Source organism: Thermobia domestica, chromosome 3 (genome assembly GCF_964235325.1).
Source record: "Thermobia domestica chromosome 3, izTheDome1.hap1.1, whole genome shotgun sequence".
NCBI classification, from domain to species: domain Eukaryota; kingdom Metazoa; phylum Arthropoda; class Insecta; order Zygentoma; family Lepismatidae; genus Thermobia; species Thermobia domestica.
In genome coordinates, this window is record NC_137456.1 from 48,491,242 (window position 1) to 48,512,008 (window position 20,767).

General features: G+C 35.4%; 1 protein-coding gene across 1 annotated transcript in view; it reads left to right on the forward strand.

Moving 5' to 3' along the window:
- LOC145681769 (uncharacterized) overlaps positions 1-20,767 on the forward strand; it is a 137,641-nt gene that overhangs the window by 113,651 nt on the left and 3,223 nt on the right. Inside the window, exon 4 of the mRNA XM_081753380.1 lies at positions 20,223-20,763. Within this exon, the coding sequence (XP_081609506.1) occupies positions 20,223-20,763 (541 nt within the window). The remainder of the gene's footprint in view (positions 1-20,222; positions 20,764-20,767) is intronic.

Consider the following 20,767-nt stretch of genomic DNA (forward strand, 5'->3'; position numbering starts at 1 on the left):
ATGGTGCCTTCTGTGACGTAAATGTATGAGTTTATGAGCGTATTTAAAAATTAGGTGGTACCTGATCCAAGGTGTTTCTCCCAAATTTTAAGAACCAAATTTGATAGATATGTTTCTGAGGTACTTCTCGTGTGGAAAATCGTCTTAGATAACCGTTTTATAACTTAACCTCTGCGAGGTACATCAAGTTCATCACAGCTAGGACTCTTCACTCGCGAATCAGGATTAAAGTATCGTTCTCCTCAAAATTAGAAACCAAATTTGGTGGGTACGAATTTCAGAGGTAGTTTTATAGTTTTAAATGAAGTATCATGGGGTGATCTTGTGTATTTGAAACTTAAGCAAATTTGGATGGGTTCCACCTTCAAATATTTGACAGAAGTACATTGATTCATACTAGAACATTTACTTTAGTACGATAAACTTAATCTAAACTACTCGCTAAGCAAAGCAATACGTTTATCGTAAAAATTATTAACGTGCAACAGTTTCGCCAACTATTCACGCTGGCTTCATCAGGCTTTGGTTTCATAGTGTCTGATGAAGTCAAAGTGGATAGTTGGCTTCACCAGGCTTTGGTTTCATAGTGTCTGATGAAGTCAAAGTGGATAGTTAGCGAAACTGTTGTACGTTAATAATTATTAACGTTCAACAGTTTCGCCAACTATTCACGTTGGCTTCATCAGGCTTTGGTTTCAAAATGTCTGATGAAGTCAAGGAAAACACTGAAGATAAAGCCAGACTTTTAGCTTTCATGTCCCCAGAAAACGGAGCATGGCTTCAAGCTCTACCATCATCATCTCTGGGCCTACACCTATCCAATGAGAGCTTCCGAGTATCAGTTGCACTACGGTTGGGAACAGATATATGTGAACCACACCACTGCCCCATTTGTAACACCTTTGTAGATAAAAAAAGGATTACACGGTTTGTCGTGCAAAAGCAGCGCAGGCAGACACCCACGTCATTCAAGTGTAAATGATATAATATTGAGAGCATTAATATCAGCAGGAGTCCCAGCAGTGAGGGAACCGATTGGATGCAGCCGATCTGACGGAAAAAGACCCGATGATATGACATTAGTACCTTGGAAGAAAGGAAAGTCATTGATTTGGGTCTTCACATGTTCAGACACCTATGCCCCCTCCAACCTACAATATGCCTCAGTATAAGCTGGACTCGTAGCTGCTCGAAGAGCGAAAGAAAAACGGAATAAATATAGCAACCTACTCGATAACTATTGCTTTGTCGCAATAGCAATTGAGTCTAGCGGTTCTTGGAAAGAAGGAGGCCTCAAACTTATAAAAGAAATCGGCCACCGTCTATCAATTAAATCAGGAGATAATCGAGGAAAAAGGTTTCCTGATTCAACGCATAAGCATAGCCATTCAACGTGGGAACGTGTCGGCTATAATGGGAACGTTACCCACTAGTACAGAGCTAGAAGAAGTCTTTCTTCTGTAATTGCGGAGAAGGGAGGTTAGGAGTAAAAACAGACGTCATTGGTGCATCAATTTATGTAGCAACCGAGCAAGGAGTATGGAGAGACAGCTCACAGTCCATAAGTTTATATGAAAAATTACGGCATGAATGCTGTACCGTACGTCAAGACAGTGACATAACATGACAGGTTGGAGCCTTTGAAAGCAGAAGATTTAGTACTACCTGCCGAACATTATGGGAACAAAGTACCGAAAAATAGATATTTACTGTTTCATTTTAAATTTTCATTATAACAGTTTTTTAATAATCATTGTTATTTGTAATATGTTACAATATCATATAATTACATAATAATATTAATAACAATTAGAATTATTTAGAACGATGTATAAATTCAAATGAAGTGATTTAAATATACACTATTTAACATTTCAGAAAGGATAACTTATAATAATGAAATAACGAATGCGAAAATGAAATACTGTATATCATGTCAGAAAATTGTTCTGATGTCACATTCACACACACACACACACACACACACACACACATATATATATATATATATATATATATATATATATATCTTGCCTTCTATAATCAATTTTATATGTACTATTCAAATACGTTTGAAGAGATATTGTATTAGTGTTTATAACAGGAAATGTTTTGACATCAGATTCGCGTATTTTTTGTCTTTAAAAATAAAACTTATGATAGATAAGATTATGACTTGAATCATGGTATATAAATCTGATACGTATTGTAATTTAATACATATAACAGTATCATTTGCTTATCAAAATTTAGGAGTTGAAACCTGATAGGTAAGTACTGAAACCGATGTTGTTGAAACCAAACTTTGTAGAACAAAGTAGAACCAAACTTTGTAGATGTAGAGAATCAGATTTACACTTTGAACATTAAAGTTTATAATAACGACTCATAGTCTAAGATCATTGATGGAAAGGTATCTTTGGTGAAATCTGATTGGTTGATTCCTGCCTCTGATTAATTCCAAATTTTAAATTTGAAACCTGATAGGTAATTATTTAAACCGGTTGATATACAGCAATTTAACTTAGAATCTTAAGTCTTTTAGTCACAACCTATGGCCTATTGGTGGAAAGTTATCTTTTAGGACCAGAAGAATATATCTTTCAAATACGTTCACTAGAAGAGACCTATCTGTATATCTTCTCAATGTACCATAAACTACACTACAGTTAAGATGAATCTTAAGGTAACCTTTCCAAAATATTTATTATTATTATTATTATTATTATTATTATTATTATTATTATTATTATTATTATTATTATTATTATTATTATTATTATTATTATCATCATCATTTGGCAATTTTAGGGCCACTCAAATTTACATCACAACCCTATCTCCTACGGAACTAATATTCAATGTAGCATGAATTATAATATAATTCACAAATTAATGAATGAGTCATAATGTACACCATCTACTACAATTCCCGAATTAAGGTGTGAATCATAACGTACCCTTCGAAATATTATTTTCGTCATTTCTTGGTACCATCTAAATGTATCTCTAGTCCTATCTTCTAGAGACCTAACATTCAACTACCATAAGCTACAACACAGTTCTTCCCCGTTTAAAAAAAAAACGTAAAATTTCTGGAATTTACAGTTCCATTTCCTTCCCACCCAACTTCCTGAACTCCTATTAGCTCCATCCTGTATTTCTATAACTTATTCGTGACTGATTTTAACGCGTCTGCTCTATAAAGACTTCTAATATTCCATGTTCCAAATCTCATATCCATTTTCTTTTGCTGAGGTTGTGCCAAGTTGTCAGTCCTTGTCCAAGGTTTCTGTGAATGTTTCTGAACAAGTGTCTTTTTTTTTACAGATGAGGTTGTAGGCCTTACCCAAACTCCCAAGCTGGAGGACCACTCCTTGTCGTTTGTCCGCAACTGCTTACTCAGTATATTCGCAGCTAACCTCTATATCTAGAGGTCTTCTCCTCGATCCGCAACCTGAGGACGCGCCATGCCGTGGCGACAGGAACCCACATTACATGAGTTTTTCGTCTACAAATCACCAATTAGAACAGGATTTTTCGTTCACAAATTAATAATATCAGCAATTAAGCATGTTGAATTTGTTAATGATAGACTTTCTTTTATTACTCTTAAAGGTCGGTGGTGTGATATTATTGTTTTAAATGTACTTACCCCAACAGAAGATAAGGATGACGATATAAAAACCAGTTTTTACGAAGAAGTGGAACAGATATTTGATCAACTCCCGCGATACCATATGAAAATTCTATTAGGGGATTTCAATGCGAAGGTAGGATGAGAGGATATTTTCAAACCGATTATATTGAACGAAAATCTGCATAAGGAAAATGATGACAACGGTGTTAGACTCGTGAACTTTGCAACATCCAAACACCTTATCGTGAAGAGTACAAAATTTCCACATCGCAACGTTCATAAATATACTTGGACCTCACCAGACGGAAAAACATAATCAAATCGATCACATTTTAGTAGATAGAAGAAGACAATTTAGGATAATTGATGCTCGGTCGTTTAGAGGAGCTGATTGCAATACTGATCACTACCTGGTAGCAGGGATAATAAGAGAGATTATCATTGAATAAAGGAAATATTCAATGTCTGAAAACGGAGAGATTTAATTTAAAGAAATTACAAGAGAGCCAGGTAAGAGAGGAATACCAAATTGAAGTTTCGAATAGATTCTCGGTTTTAGACGATTCGTAGTGCGCTAGTGTTGAGGATACTTGGATCGAAATTAGAGATAGCATTAAAATTTCAGCAAAAGAAAAATTGGGACACGCGAAAATACGTAGGAACAAACCATGGTTCGATCAGGAATGCGTTCAACTAGCGGAGAAGAGAAAACAGGGAAAATTACTTTGGCTACGAAATTCGAATGAAATAACTACACAATATTTCATAAACATCAGGTGGGAAACTTCCAAAGCTTTTAGAACAAAGAAAGCGATTTTTTGAAAGCTAAAATTAAGGACTTCAAGATAATAGTAAAAGTAAAAACATTCGGACATTTATAAGGGGATCAACGAATTTAAGAAAGGCTATCAACCTCGTGCCTATAAATTAAAGAAAGTTAATGGAACAGTTCTCACTGACACAGATAGCATCTTAAATAGATGGAAAGATTTCTTTGACGAATTGTTTACACGCAGCCAAAAACTAATGTGCGTGGAGAAAAGTAAATACACGCCGCACAACCGTATATCACAGAACCTAACCGAATAGAAGTAGAAATCGCTATATATATATATATATATATATATATATATATATATATAAAATTAAAGAAACACAAAGCTCCGAGTGTAGACGAAATTCCGGCTGAGTTAATTTTAGCTAGAGGCTAAAAATTGTGGAACAAGATACACAAACTCATTCTCCTTATCTGGAACAAGGAAGAATTGCCACAAGAGTGGAAAGAATCAATCATTATTCCAATTCACAAGAAAGACAACAAAACTGACTGTAATAATTATCGAGGCATTTCTCTTCTGCCAACGTCCTATAGAATCCTCTCAAACATTCTATTAGCTAGAATGACTCCATATGCAGATGAAATTATTGGAGATTATCAGTGCGGATTTAGACGAAATCCATCAACTATCGACCAAATATTTACCATTCGACAAATACTCGAAAAGAAGTGGGAATACAATACCCTGGTACATCAACTATTTATTGATTTTTAGAAAGGCTTACGACTCGGTTAGGAGAGAAGCATTGTACAACATTCTTACAGAATTTCGAATACCGAAGAAGTTAATTAGATTAATTAAGATATGTTTAAATGAAGCCCAAAGTAAAGTCCGGGAAGGAAAATTTTTGTCAACGAGCTATCAGGTCGAGAATAGCCTGAAACAAGGAGATGCGTTGTCTCTATTATTATTCAACTTTGTTCTGGAATACGTTATAAGGAAAATCAAAGATAGTATCCAGGGCCTAGAGTTGAACGGTATTCACCAGGTTATGGCGTATGCTGATGATGTAAATTTAACAGGGGATAATAGGAGAACAATAGAAAGAAATGCAGAGGTCTTATTAAACGCTTGCAGGGACATGGGCTTAGAAGTAAATGCAGAGGAAACTAAATACATGGAAGTGCGTCGGGATCGTAATACAGTAAATTATGGAGATATTTATCGAATAATACTTTTGATAAAGTGGATACTTTCAAGTATCTAGGATCAATATTAACAGACGAAAACCACATTCACGAAGAAATTAAGTATCGATTAAAAGCAGGGAATTCGTATTATTATTCAGTTCAAAATCTCTTGTCGTTGCGAATTCTGTCAAGAAATTTGAAGCTTAAAATATATAAAACGATAATTATGCCTGTTGTTTTGTATGGTTGCGAAACATGGTTGCTTACTCGGAAGACTATAGAATTAAAGTTTCAGAACAAGATCCTGAGACGAATATTCGGACCCAAGAGAAACGGGAATGGGGAATGGCGGAAACGTCATAACGAGGAACTACATGATTTATACGGTTTACCCAACATTGTTAGGGTCATCAAGTCTAGGAGGCTCAGGTGGGCAGGTCATGTAACCAGGATGGAAGAAAGTATGAACGCTTTCAAAGTCTCAATTTGAACACTAATCGGAAAACGATCATTAGGAAGACCTAGGCGCAGATGGGAGGACAATATTAAGATGGATCTCGGAGAAATAGGAATACAAAGTAGAAACTGGATCCAATTGGCTAAGGATAGAAGTCAGTGAAGAGCTTTTGTGAACGCGACATTGAACCTTCGGTTTCCATAGGCCATAGAGTTAGTTTAGTTAGTTAGTTACAATACTGTTCAAAATTAATGAGTGAATCATAACTTACCTCTTTCAAACATTGTTTCTGGTAATCTTTTACCCGTGGAAGAGGACAAGATGAACCACTCAAATTTTCATAAGTATATCTTAGTCCCCTACAACATGTACTAAATTTTATTTTTTGACAATTTCCAAATTAAAGGGATGCGCTAATCTACCCCCTTCCGATAGTTGTCGTTTTAATTAAACGAACAGTTGTATATGCGCTACTCAATCGTACAGTAATATGGACAAAATTGGATGCAAATTTGTGATATGTGATTTTACTGTTTTGACTCGCGTGAACCAGTTGAATAGTACAACAAAGATGAAAATACTATAAAATGCGGAAGTGATACTGCTAATTAAGAATGGAAACACGCATTCACGTGGTTACTTTGAGAGAAGGTTCATTCTTTGCAAAAAAAAAATCACTCTTTGATCAGGTGGAACAGTGTTATCGGGTTCTTGAAAGATAGTCACAAAGTGGTATAAATATTACACGGAAATGCATGAAACGTACCGATCATCCAAAAATAACAACTCCTCTTAAAAAGAAGTTCATTGAAAAAACAAGCAAACAGAATAGACGTTAACCACTCCAGAAGAACCAATAGAACCAGTGGCGGCGTAAGGCAAACTGGGGCCCGGGGCCAGTGAAGTAGATCGGAACCCCTTTTCAAAAAATCATGATTTATACATTTCTATTTTTGACATTCATTTGCTTAATCATTCTTTCTGTTTACTCTTCCCCCTTTCCCGTTGGTGTATGCGTTTAAACCAACTTGATCTGGGATATAGTAAATAAATGGGGGCGACATTCAACATTCCTGTTTATTTTTTTAGTGCTTAGAACCACCTTCAGGCTGGTATTTAAAAATAAAACTGGACCAGACTATCATTGCATACTTTTTCCTTTTTTATTCATTTTTAAACAAAGGACGATACAAAAAAAAAAAAATTATAGATACCAATGTAACGGAAAGTACAACCCACAACAGAAATAACATAATCTTAAGAACAAAGAAAACGTAACAACAAAGAATCCTGAATTTATTCTGCACCTATACTATCTTAGTTTCAACGCGTACTGTAATTAGATGGAATAGTGGAAGTAATGCTCCTAATAATAGCCCTGCATTTAGAGACAAATTTACGTACAAAACGTAACAATGAGCTGATATTTAAAAAAAAATGCAAATAAAAATATAGCCAATGTGATTCCTAAATGTAAACTCTTTGTTTTTTTCTAGAATTTTCTTTTCGGTTCTTGCCTTTTAGTGTTTCTCCTGTGCAATTTCTCATATGGTTAAGTTTATTCATGGTTTCTCACCTGTCTGAGTTTACGCTACATGTGTTTTATTTGATTAGATTTTTCTCCTACAATTAGCCCCATTCACTTTAACATTCGGTTTCTCTCCAGTGATCATACAGGATGCTTAAACATTTTTTTAACCAAACTATTAGTAAATAATGCCAAGAATAGATTTCTTTCCTGCGTGTCTCTTTTTTACTATTGTTTATAGATTTCACACTTGTTTTATATTATTTTGTATTTAATAATTCAGTCATATTTATATTGTGTCACTTATGACTATTTCCATTACGTTTTATATTATTTTGTATTTAATAATTCAGTCATATTTATATTCTGTCACTTATGACTATTTCCATTACCACTTACTAACATACTTAATACTTGAATATATTATAATAAAAAATATAGATTATAGGCCTATATATTTTTATATATCATAGATTAAATATGTGAGCACAGAATTCTACTTCGGGTTGTACCATCCTACTTTTCATTACCACCTATCACCACTCAATGGACAGATCTTGCCAGCTTTTTGTTAATTTCATTTTGCTGAAAAACCCTTCAAATGATGCGGCAGATACGGGTAGTGTTATCAAAATCTAAAGAGCGGTTGCCAAACTTTAGTAAACTTCAAACCCCATTGAAGATATATGTTTCAGTATGCCTTGTAGGGAAGAGTTAAGTTGTTCTTTAGCTTTCTGAGCACACCTTACCGAAGGATTATATCCTTACAATCTTGAAATAATGCAACGTCATCCAGGCCAAATCAGAGCAACATGCTTTTAGTCTTTCCTCGCTCTCATCATCTTGCTGCTGCACAGAGTTGGCGATAGAACACAGGAATCCAAATCTGTCGTTCAGGTCATCCATCGGACAAGGAACGGACAAGGACGTGTCATCCAAACATTCGAGTCAAACCTAGTCCATTCGATGAATATAATAAAGATATATTCATGCACCAAATATTAGGTGCCATGGACAACAGAGTAAGTCCCTGGGAGCCATTAACCTGCTAGTATAAAGACCCGCAGTTAAATAGCTATTGTATCAACACTGTTCATTGAAAAGTCATGGTTTATAGTTCATTCTCTTCAGCATAAAACAAGCTTTCCAAAGATGCTATGTACTGGCGCCCATAACGGACCTGAACAGGGAAAAGTGGGATAATATCATGAAAATTCCCTCCAAAAATCCCTCCAATGAACTTTGGCCTCCCTCTGGAGTGGTCCTGGGTAAAAGCACATAATCCAAATGTATCTCAAAAATACTATAGGGGTTAAGAAATGGGTGTACTATGTTTGTTTTTGACAGACGGAATAGGTATGAGTGGAAAGGTTGTATACCAATACGCTCTGTACACATGAAACCGAACCTATGACCCGAACTATAAAGAGAACATATTAGATAAAATATAAACGCACTACTATTTATTCTGATATCCTTTATATTTTTTATAAATGACGCCTTTATTTTTTTATATTATGTTCTCTTTATAGGTCAGGTCATAGGTTCGGTTTTCTATACATAGAGCGTATTGGTATACAACCTTTCCTCTCATACCTATTCCGTCTATCAAAACGAAACTTGGTTCACTCATTTCTTATCCCCAATAGTATTTTTCGAGATACATTTGGGTTGTGTGCTTTTACCCGGAGTTACTCCAGAAGGGGCCAAAGTTGATGAGAGGGAATTTTGGAGGGAATTTTCCCGACATTATTCCAATTTTTCCTGTTCAGGCACATTAGGGCACCAATACCTCTGGAAAGCTTGTTTCATGCTGAAGAGAACGAACAATAAACCATGACTTTCAAATGAACAGTGTTGATGCAAAAGCTATTTCACTGCGAGTCTATGATTTTGTTTATACTAACAGGGTAATGGGCCTCATGCCTGTTGTTCTGTATGGCTGCGAAACATGGTCACTTACTCTGAGGGAAGAACATAGACTGAAAGTATTTGAGAACAAGATCCTGAGACGAATATTCGGTCCTAAGAGGAACGGGAATGGGGAATGGCGGAAACTTCATAACGAGGAACTACATAATTTATATGGTTTAGTCAACATTGTTAGGGTTCTCAAGTCTAGGAGGCTTAGGTGGGCGGGTCATGTAGCTAGAATGGAAGAAAGTAGAAACGCTTTCAAAGTCTTGACTGGAAGACCAATCGGAAAACGACCATTAGGAAGACCTAGGCGCAAATGGGAGGATAATATTAAGATGGATCTCGCAGAGATTGGAATACACAGTAGAAACTGGATGCAGTTAGCTAAGGATAGAAGTCAGTGGAGAGCTTTTGTAACCGCGGCATTGAACCTCCGGGTTCCATAGGCCATAGAGTTAGTTAGTTAGAGTTAGTGGTAATGGGCCTCAAGGACTTACCCTGTTGTCCATGGCACCTAATTTTTTGTGCATATATCTTTGTGAACATATCTTTGTTATGTTTATCGAATGGACTAGGTTTGATTCGGATGTCCGAATGACACGTTCATGTCTGTTCCTTGTGAGTAAAATGGTCATACATTTGTTGTCTTATCTCATCTAGAATTTCATTGATAGTGTGCTTCATTTTGGCCTGTGTAGTCAGGGGTTCATTCTTTGCTTCTCCAGGCATGCATCTCCTTCTTCTACTGTGTGTACCCAGTTATGTTCCATGATCTGCAACATCCTTCAGCTGCATATATGATTTCCTTGACCAGCTCATGTCTCCAGGTATCAATATGTCAACCAGGTTCTGTAGCTGAATAAGAGTATTGATTTAAACTCATATCCTGAGATTGAAGTAATTTTTTGATCCGATCTATATATGAGAGAAGTTCAAACTTGAAAATACAGTAAAGCGATGAATTTAAACAACTGGATGCTTGCAAGAAGAAGACCAGCATCTCCTCGAGTATCAAGCGTTTCAGTCGTGCTGTCACGCAGTTCTTCCAACACATCAATTACTTCATCCAATTGAATAGAAAGTGCCTTCACAGCTTCTGCTTTCGAACTCCATCTGATGTCATTTTCACGTTTCAGACCAATCTTTGCGTGCTTTTGCAGCATATTCCATCGGTGAGTACACCTAGAGAAGAATACAAACAAACGTTTCATTGCTCCAAAGAAAGTGACCGCCAGAATGTTAACGTGCGCAGAATGTTAATGTACGCCATAAGGTTCAATGAATTTACAAGGAACGAAAACAGCCAATTATATTCCGTATCAAAATTTTAACTGCAGAATATTGCCCGGCCATTGTAGTCTGATTGGCCTCTGCAATCTTAATATCAAGCCTATCACATTGAAGTTTCTTCAGTAGGTATTTCAGCAGGAATACTCTCAGCACATCAACACATCACCACACGCTGTCTTTTCTTCGACAGAGATGAAATCAATAAATGTTTCCCGAACTTGAATAGAATCATTGTATGTCAGCAAATCGAATGATTTGTGACAACTATTTCACTTGAGAACAATCAGGAGTTGAATCAAATATAATGCTGAAGTATTTTGAATATTTAAGTATTTGAAGACTTGTTTTATTGAATAACGTCAAAAAAAAAAAAAAAAAAAAAAAAGCAAAATTGGGTAAACCAGCTAAGCCAAAGGGTTTTGCTCGCTGAAAATTCGACTTGTAAAGGACAAAAGTGAAAAGACAGAAGGAAAACAAGTGAATCAGAGACTATAGCGTCTGCACCAAAGAGCTTTTAGTTAGCAACAGAATACTAAAGCATTATGTACGTTGATCCCTTCTTCGTACCCTTCTCTTGAACTGGTAAATAAATAAATAAACAATATTTTAGGAAACAGGCTAGCAGACGGGGCCCCATTACTTGCATCATAAGACCTTAGAATGTAAACAACACAATATATTGCGACTTTTCTTTTATTATACTTTAATCTATACTCAGTTTTTTCTGTTAAATTTCTCTGAGGTTATTGTAGAGAGTGAAACTTTTATTTTATTCATATTTTAATCCACATACATATTTCCTTTAAATTTCTTTGGGAGCCCCAAGAGCATGAAACGTTTACTTTAACTATTTTTCAACTGTATTCGGAGCTCTTTCCTTTAAATTTCTATGGGAGCCCCCAAGATATGAAATTTCTATTTTATTTATTTTTAATCTACATCCAATTTTCCTCTAAATTTCTTTGCATGTCCCCAAGAGAGTGAGGCCCGAAGCTATAGCTTGTTTAGCTTATACGGAAATCCGACACTGATTAGTTTTATTAGATATACTTGTTGTTTCATACGATATTTGGTGTAATATTTGCGTTTAGTCTTAGGGAGAGTATGGATTATAAACCTTGATAGCCCTTGTACAGCTCATTCTAACAAGGTCCTTTTGTATTATTTTTTTACCTACCGTTCGGGGGCCCCCACAAAGTGGGGCCCGGGGCGGTGGCACCGCTCGCCCCGCCCTTACGCCGCCACTGAATAGAACTATTGTAAAAAAAAAAAAACTATGAACTAAGAATTAAAAAGAATAATGACATACACTAAAGGTACTGTTCGGGAATTTTTTCTAGTTGGTGGGGTAATGTAATGAAACCATGAACTAAGAATTAAAAATTCATCATTTTTATTCATAAAAATGGAAATTTGGTAGGTGAAAATGGAACGAAGTTTTACAAAATATCTTAACAGTTGGGTACGTGCATAACAATTTTTTTAAAATCATAAGGACAGTACTTGTAATCAAGAAATCGTTGGAAGTAGAAGCAAAATAGTCAAGAATCACTTGTAGTCAAATAACAATGTTTTTCAATAGTTATTAACATTTGGATAAAATCACGAAAAAGGCGAAAGCAAACCTCAAGGTAAATTAAAGTTCAAAAATACTTATTTTTACATCATTAGATAACAGCAATATTTTGTCAGAAAATGTAATTAGGACTTTGTACCGTAAGTAAAAAAATTCAAGAAAGTAAAGATCTAAATAAATTGTATTATATCGTAAATTGTGTTATATAAATTACAAAAGGAATAGCGAATTTGTACCTCAATTAAAGAGTGAAATTATAAGAATGGTTGCAATCATAAATGACAATAATTTATTAATGAAACAATTGACTTACAATGGTAGTATAGTGTATAGTTTTGTGACAATATAATTATTCATCTGTGAACATTCAAAAGTATTCAGTTCATAACCAGACGTAGTATGTTAGCTTAGCTGTATAATAAATAATTTTTAGATTCACTCAATGCTAAGCCAGTAACAGAAATAAGCTGAGTACTTAAACATTCATATTTTTGCCTGTCACTTTCAGAGACCTCCTAATATCATGTTACATGCAAAATAGACAGTTAAAGTTCTCTGTAGTCATACTTTACCTTAGTGTATATTTCGCTTGGTTTTGACCAAACAATGTCTCTCTTGCGATATTTGTAATTTCGTAAGGATCTTTCCATTTCGATGCTGGATGCAAGATCCAGAATGCAGAATGCGGAATCTTTTTTTAGTTACAAACTTGGTTATTTTATATGGACTATTGTCCTTGTTTGCCTTAATTATTTTTCGTTTTTGCTTTGCCAAAAGCCAATATAAAAATTTAGAAAGTCTTAGGAAAGTCTTAATTACATTTTCTAACAAAATATTGTTGTTATCTAATGATGTAAAAATAAGTATTTTTGAACTTTAATTTACCTTGAGGTTTGCTTTCGTCTTTTTCGTGACTTTATCCAAATGTTAATTACTATTGAAAAACATTGTTATTTGACTATAAGTGATTCTTGACTATTTTGCTTCTGCTTCCAATGATTTCTTGATTAAAAATACTCCTTGTGATTTTTAAAAATAATGTTATGCTCGTATCCAACAGTTACGATATTACAAAAAGTTCGTTCCATTTTCACCTACCAAATTTCCATTTTTATGAATAAAAATGATGATTTTTAAATTCTTAGTTCATGGTTTCATCACATTACCCCACTAACTGGAAAAAATTCCCGAACAGTACCTTTAGTGTATGTCATTATTTTTTAAATTCTTAGTTCGTATAAACACTGAATAAACTGACAAACACTAAACACTGTATGGTCCTCTTCTTGATGTGTACTCGGGACCGTAGTGAAGGATGATGAACAGCTACGCATTTGGTGTGGCATCTGGGCGTCACCTTTTGCTGAGAGCTGCGAATTGACGATGTCCTGGCCAAACCAAGGACCCGTGATGACGGATGAAAAATACCTTGGCGTCTCGGTGTCCGTCCGGTGGACTAGAGGCGAGCTAAAGCTGCGGTGATTGGTTTTCCAAGTTCTGAATTGAACCCTGGACCTTCATGATGATGGGACAGCTGTAGCACTGGAACATTTCAGGGCTGTCAGACATTGGAGCAACCTGAGCTGCTGAATGATGAAAGTGACGATGTATTCGTGGTGAAACAGGAACGGGAGAAGATGATGGCTGTTGTGGTGGTGATTCTGGAACAACTGACGTTGAAGCTCGGCATAGCTGCAAGGACTAGTTGACCGTTAGGTGTTCTGGCTGTGGAGAATGATGGCTGGCTCTGCATGTGAGAGGCGCTGGAGAAACAGAAGCGGGTAGGCTAATGCTGGTACAGGAACGTCTGGAAGATGGCCCTTGTAGAGGCTGGACGTAGCATCTGGAACTGGACCATCTCGAAGAAGGATGTGCCCATGCTGGTGGACTACATTTTGCTGGAGAAGGAACTGGCCTCCTGAAGTGACATCTAATTTGCAGTTGCATAATGACAAAAGAAGTTGCATTAGTTTTTTTATATTTATTATTATTATTATTTAGCTTTTCGTGTTTTGTCGTATTGCAATGTAAGGTAAAGTCAAACAATATCGAAAATTTTGGTGGAAATATGTGTATAATATTTATATTAGTATTATTATTTAAAAATATTTTTCTGCAAAGATTATATAATAGGAAAAAGGAAAGTTTCATAGCAACTGGTTACTTGTGGTTAATGACCCAGAAACTAAAGAATGACATTCCACCCGTTATTAGATGGAATGTTATGATAATTGTAGCGGAAGAAAGTTTGTTTTTCTGAAAAGTGAAAAGTGTCCTGTGATGTTCTGTCCTCGTGAGAGTGTGATTGCCTGTGTATAAATGCTACTGTTAATGATTTAAGTTGTGCTGATGTAGTGATTTCTCGTGTTGTTGTTTGGTGACTATAATGTTATGATTGTGATGTCTCAGGTACGGTAAGTCCTAGAATAATGAAATTTGGATATCTACTGGCTATAGCATCTGAGCATAGGATTTGAATATTAGTCTTCCCCCCACAAAGGAGACTAAGTGAGACGTTGAAATATTCCTGCACACCCCAATTCCAGGAATATTTTACCTTGGTCTATCGGAAAAGCATGATTCACTGACAAAAGAGGAAATTCAAATACAACCTTCCGTGACGCCACTCCCCTAAAACACCACGTTTAGTGAGCATGTTTCAATTCTATTTTGTCAATACTGTTTATGGTTTGCAACGGAACGAAATATTCAAGCAAGATATAACTGTTATGAAAAATGAATAGGATTCACCTGAGAATGATTAGTGATTCTTTTTCTTGTTTTTTTTTTTTATATACGGAAAACAAATGTTAAGAGTACTAAGATTAATTATGTTAGTACAATATGAACGAAAACGAGAGACACAGGCGTTAGTTTGAGATAAATAAGCAAGTCTATAATTACGTTAGTATTATACGAGCGAAAAAGAGAGACGCAGGCGGTAATTTGAGATAAATAATTAAGTCTACTGTGTGCAGTAAAATACAGCGATTGTGTATAAGAAAACATGTATACTAGCAAACAAACACTATGCTAAACTGATACCAAAATGATTACAGCAAATTTAAAGTAATTCGATATTGTTTCTATGACACAGAGAAAAAGAACATTGACCAAACAATGTCTCTCTTGCGGTATTTGTAATTTCGTATGGATCTTTCCATTTTGATGCTGGATGCAAGATCCAGAATGCAGAGTGTGGAATCTTTTTTAGTTGCAAACTTGGTCATTTTATATGGACTATTGTCCTTGTTTGTCTTAATTTTCGTATTTACTTTGCCAAAAGCCAATATAAAAATTTAGAAAGTCTTAGGAAAGTCTTAATTACATTTTCTAACAAAATATTGTTGTTATCTAATGATGTAAAAATAAGTATTTTTGAACTTTAATTTACCTTGAGGTTTGCTTTCGCCTTTTTCGTGACTTTATCCAAATGTTAATTACTATTGAAAAACATTGTTATTTGACTACAAGTGATTCTTGACTATTTTGCTTCTGCTTTCAACGATTTCTTGATTACAAATACTGTCCTTGTGATTTTTAAAAATAATGTTATGCACGTATCCAACAGCTAAGATATTACAAAAAAACTTCGTTCCATTTTCACCTACCAAATTTCCATTTTTATGAATAAAAATGATGATTTTTAAATTCTTAGTTCATGGTTTCATTACACTATGAAAAATCCATTTCTAATCGGTATCAAATATGACGATGGCCCAGCGCCTTCAGATCTATGATAGGATTGCGGTAAAGAAACAATTTCTTCAAGCAAGAAATACTACAAAAAAAAAAAAAAAAAAAAAATCTGAGCCAAACAAATAAATACATAAATAAAATAAAGATTGGAACCATGAATAATGGAAGAGGGCACTCTGGACCAACGAATCTAAATTCCAACTTTTCGCCTTTCAATGCTAGAAATTTGTGCGTCGTCGTCTTGAAGAGCTTTCATCCTGACCACGTAATATCTACTGCAAGGCACGGAGAATGTAGCATCATTATTTGGGGATGCTTTACAGACTATCAAGTTGATACTTTAGTTTGAATTAATAGAATAATGATCAATAACGTGTTTCACATCATTTGAGTAAGGCACGAAATTCCACCAGGAACGGGGATTTGGGGCAGCAACTTCGTACTACAACAGGATTACCATCCCAGACATTCTTCCAAGCTATGCAATAATTATCTGCAATGCAAAGGAGACGCTTATATCATCAACAAATGGATTAGTCGCTACAGCCACTGGATTTGTTGTCCATTGAGCTCTTGTAAGATGAATTTGACAAGAGAGTCCATAGATAGATGCCAATGAATACTGAAGGTCTTTGAAAGGATCTTCAGAGCTACTGAAGTCCCATAGCTTCCCAAAATAGGATAAATTACTTTTAAAAATATGATCTTGAAGCTTTGCTGGCGTCTACTATTAATCCAATGTTCTAGGATTGCTGCCAGAGTAGGTGTTGCTGTGCTGAGCTTTCGTTACCATACAGCGGCAACATCTCTCACACAGCTCTGAAGATGTTGCCGCTGTATGGTAACGAAAGCTCAGCACAGCAACACCTACTCTGGCAGCAATCCCGAGAACATTGGATTAATACTTTTAAAAATGCCTGGAATTTATATTCTCTTATTAAGGCTAAGGGTCGGCATTTCATTGAACGCAAACATACTCAAAAAATTTGTATCAATGGAAACAGGACTATTTGTTTTAATTTCTTTATATGAGCAATGATGTTTATTCTACAGAACTACTCCAACAAATTGATTTTTTTATGAATACAAGTAGTTTCTTTTATTTAAAATATCTGAAAAATCAGTAATGTGCTCAGACTTTTGACAATGACTGTATATTAACTTCAGTTATCCGACAACAAAATTAATAAAGAGTGTGTCCAGGTTTAGCCCCTATTTTGTCTCCCCATGAATTTGCCCGAACGTGATTGCAATCGATAGCTTCCGATGCGTAGAACACGACTGTGAAGGAACCAGAGTGATAAGATGCACCGTTCCTGAGATGTCGCGTTCTAAAAGTGTGGGATGCCACAAGATGGCGCCAGCATCGAGGTTAAGATCGACGTGGCACCATAGTTTATGAAACTCAATCAGAAACATCCTCATCATACGAAGAATTTTCAATTCGAAGAGAAACGTTGGACAATCGATGACCGTTCACAAAAAACTCATAGTTGTGGCCGTAAGAGAAGTACCAGATAATGGTGGCCATGTGTGAACAATATCCTTCTGTACGTGCTCCACACTCACAACAACGAGCTTGATCAACGAGTTTAATATGATAAGGAGTTATATCTGTGACCACTATAACGTGATAGCTTCACACTTTATACAAATACCCTCGTGCCGTTAAGAGGCAATCTCGCAGCTGCGCCTCGATACTGGCGCTATCTCGTGGAATCCCACACTTTGGAACGCGATAACGCAGGAACGGTGCATCTGACCACTCTGGTTCCTTCAGAGTCGTGTTATATGCATCGACGCTGTTACTTGCGCTCAAGTGCGAGCAAATTCATGGGGAGATGAAATTGGGGCTAAATGCTAATGCTTTGTTGGCCGCACTCTTTGCCTGAACTTTAAAGCTCTATTGTTTTTTTAATTCTATAAAAATGGAACGCCATGAGTGTATGTGAACCTTGATTAGATTGATTGTTTGATTGTAAGATATTTAATGGGGACGTCAGCAGTAGGGTTATTTGTTTCGTCATGATGAGATCAATGGCCGACACATTTTGTGCGTTGAAAATTCAAAATAAACCTTCAAAAAAAAAAGTCAGGTTCTAATAAAAATAGGTCAAAAATAAGACATTAAAACATAAAGTTCAAACGAAACATTGAAATGCTAAAAGAATAAATAGCAAAATACAAGAGATATAACTAGAAGATAAGTCGGAAAACAACAGATGACGAAAAATTGAATAAATAACTTTCTGACATCTCTTCGTATTATTATTCTGGGCTTTAAAATGATAATGTTAACAATTCTTTTTCTTCGGGTTCTTTTTTTAATTTTTACTTTGATATGTTTGATTGTCTTTGCTCTAAATTTTAGTACGGTATATTTCAGTTTTGGGAAGATGAAAACACTGATAGCGGACATATTTTTAAAAACAGTTGGTTAGGTTCAATTGTTTGCCATTTATCTACCTGTTTGTAGCAAGATGTTTTCTGATTAAATATTTTTAAATCATTAATATTTAAAAGTGAAAATCAAAATTATTCAAATCCACAGTTTTAAGAACGTTAAATATGTGAAAATACAGAAAAGAGTCATAAGTCTTGCAATATTCTGGTACGCAACATACCTGTACAATGAATTGTATGTGAAACATTCAATTTATAACCCCTCGTGTTGGACTGTCTGCAGCCACTTTCCTGTCAGTTTCTCGTTTCCACGCTGATACCACGTCTTATCCTAAGTGGAAAAGAATATGTCACTGATGTTTCCACCTCCTGCTGATTGGTAAAGTATAGCGATTTCAGAAAGTGTGATATGGAGCAAAACAGGTAGTAATCGGAAAGGGCAAGGTCAGGACTATATTCTGAATGTGGCATCACTTTGATGCCATCAAATTACTGAAAGTTTTGTTGCGTTTTTCGAACCGGTTGTGATTTTGCCTTATCCTTTTTCACCAGCTCATACTTTCGATTCACGAATGCAAGATATTTTTGGCATAGTGCAGCATACATCCGCTCCAACTGTTGGGAATAATGGTCGGTATTGATGGTATGACCGTTAAGAAAGAGCTTGAAGTAAATTACTTTCTCGTTTCTGCACCACACACCAAAAATGACTTTATGTTCAAATCTGTCCTGTTTGATTACTGATCGACTGTTTTTGCACATCGAATTTCTGAAAAATACCCACTTTTCGTCACATGTAACAATCCGTTTCAATAAACGCACATATCCCTGATTTTACAGCAGCTATTGGCACACATTAATTCTCAACTCATGTAGTACAATGCGACAGCTCCTGTCGGTTTTTCTCGAATTCATAAAGGTAATGGGGAAGTGGGACATGACTAGTTGATTTGACATTTCTATGGCGTGTCGTTTGACCTCAGAATCTGTTACCTTGTTGCGACCGGATTTTGGTTGATCTTTAATATTTTTTTACAACCCGCAAAAGATTTCTGGAACTAACGAGTTGCTGTGTTATGGTTCACTTCAGCTTCTTCTTTCGCATGACAAATGTTTTGAGTTGTTGCCAGAACGTTATGTCTGAGCTCTGGTATTCTGGATAATATCCAGAAGAGAGCAACCGACGAGTTAAAATGTATTTTAGAAGAAGCCTTACAGCACTGCTACGAAGAATGGAAACAATGCCTCCATCGCTATGTAGCTGCCCAAGAGAAGTGCCTTGAAGGGGATAACCTTGATTTGTAAAAATAATAAGCTTCATCCTTACAAAAACATGTCTCATTACTTTTCTAACACACCTCGTGTATATATATATTTATAAGGATAAACAAATTCTTGCATTTAGTATATTAATATTTTCCTGTGTGCATTGCAATTTTAAGTATAAGTACAAATTATGCATACTCTGTTTGATATCATATTATTGAATTTGCTTTTATCTATGAAGATTGTAATTACTTTTTTTTTTTTTTTTTTTTTTGAACGTGCATGATTTTTTAAATTTATCTTCAGCCTCTGATTAACTACCTTTTTTAAAGCTTAGTGTATAAAAGTGAAATACTGCAAGATCTTTATGCGGTTTCTTTACTATATATATTGTTATCATACTATGCGTTCTTTAAATATACGATATCAAAGTTTATTCTATTTGCTTCTAGTGACTCGAATTTTATTCGTTTCTAGGATTCAAGAAAACTGGATACAGAAAGATTTCAGCGTTTTACCGAGTGAAATTAGAAGCCAGCAGAAATTGGTTCCCGTAAAAGAATATAGTTCTCATCATGTTTGGCATAAAAAACTGAACAGTAAACCATGCAAAGCGGAAGCCACTCAGACAACATCTGACAAAGAGAACAGTCTATCGGATACTAGTATTCCAAGTAGGACAAGTGTTGAAACTCAGACGGTGGATTTTCCTGTCAAGAATATAGTGCATCCAATATTCCGTTGTAAAATTTGTAGAGAAAAATTTAGGAAAGAATCTGAGCTGAGGAGTCATTTGAAACATCATTACAATAATATGAATTTTACATGTTCCTCATGCGGTATAACATTCGGCAAACAAAGTTGTCTTGATCGTCATAACAAAGTGCATAACATACCTAGTACACATGCTACGAAAGAGAAAAGCTACAACGAGAGCCTGCATACAATATTTAGAAATAAAATGAAAGCTTCAACAACAAGCAATATTAAAACAAAGGACAAAAGCTTGAATTTCATAGTAA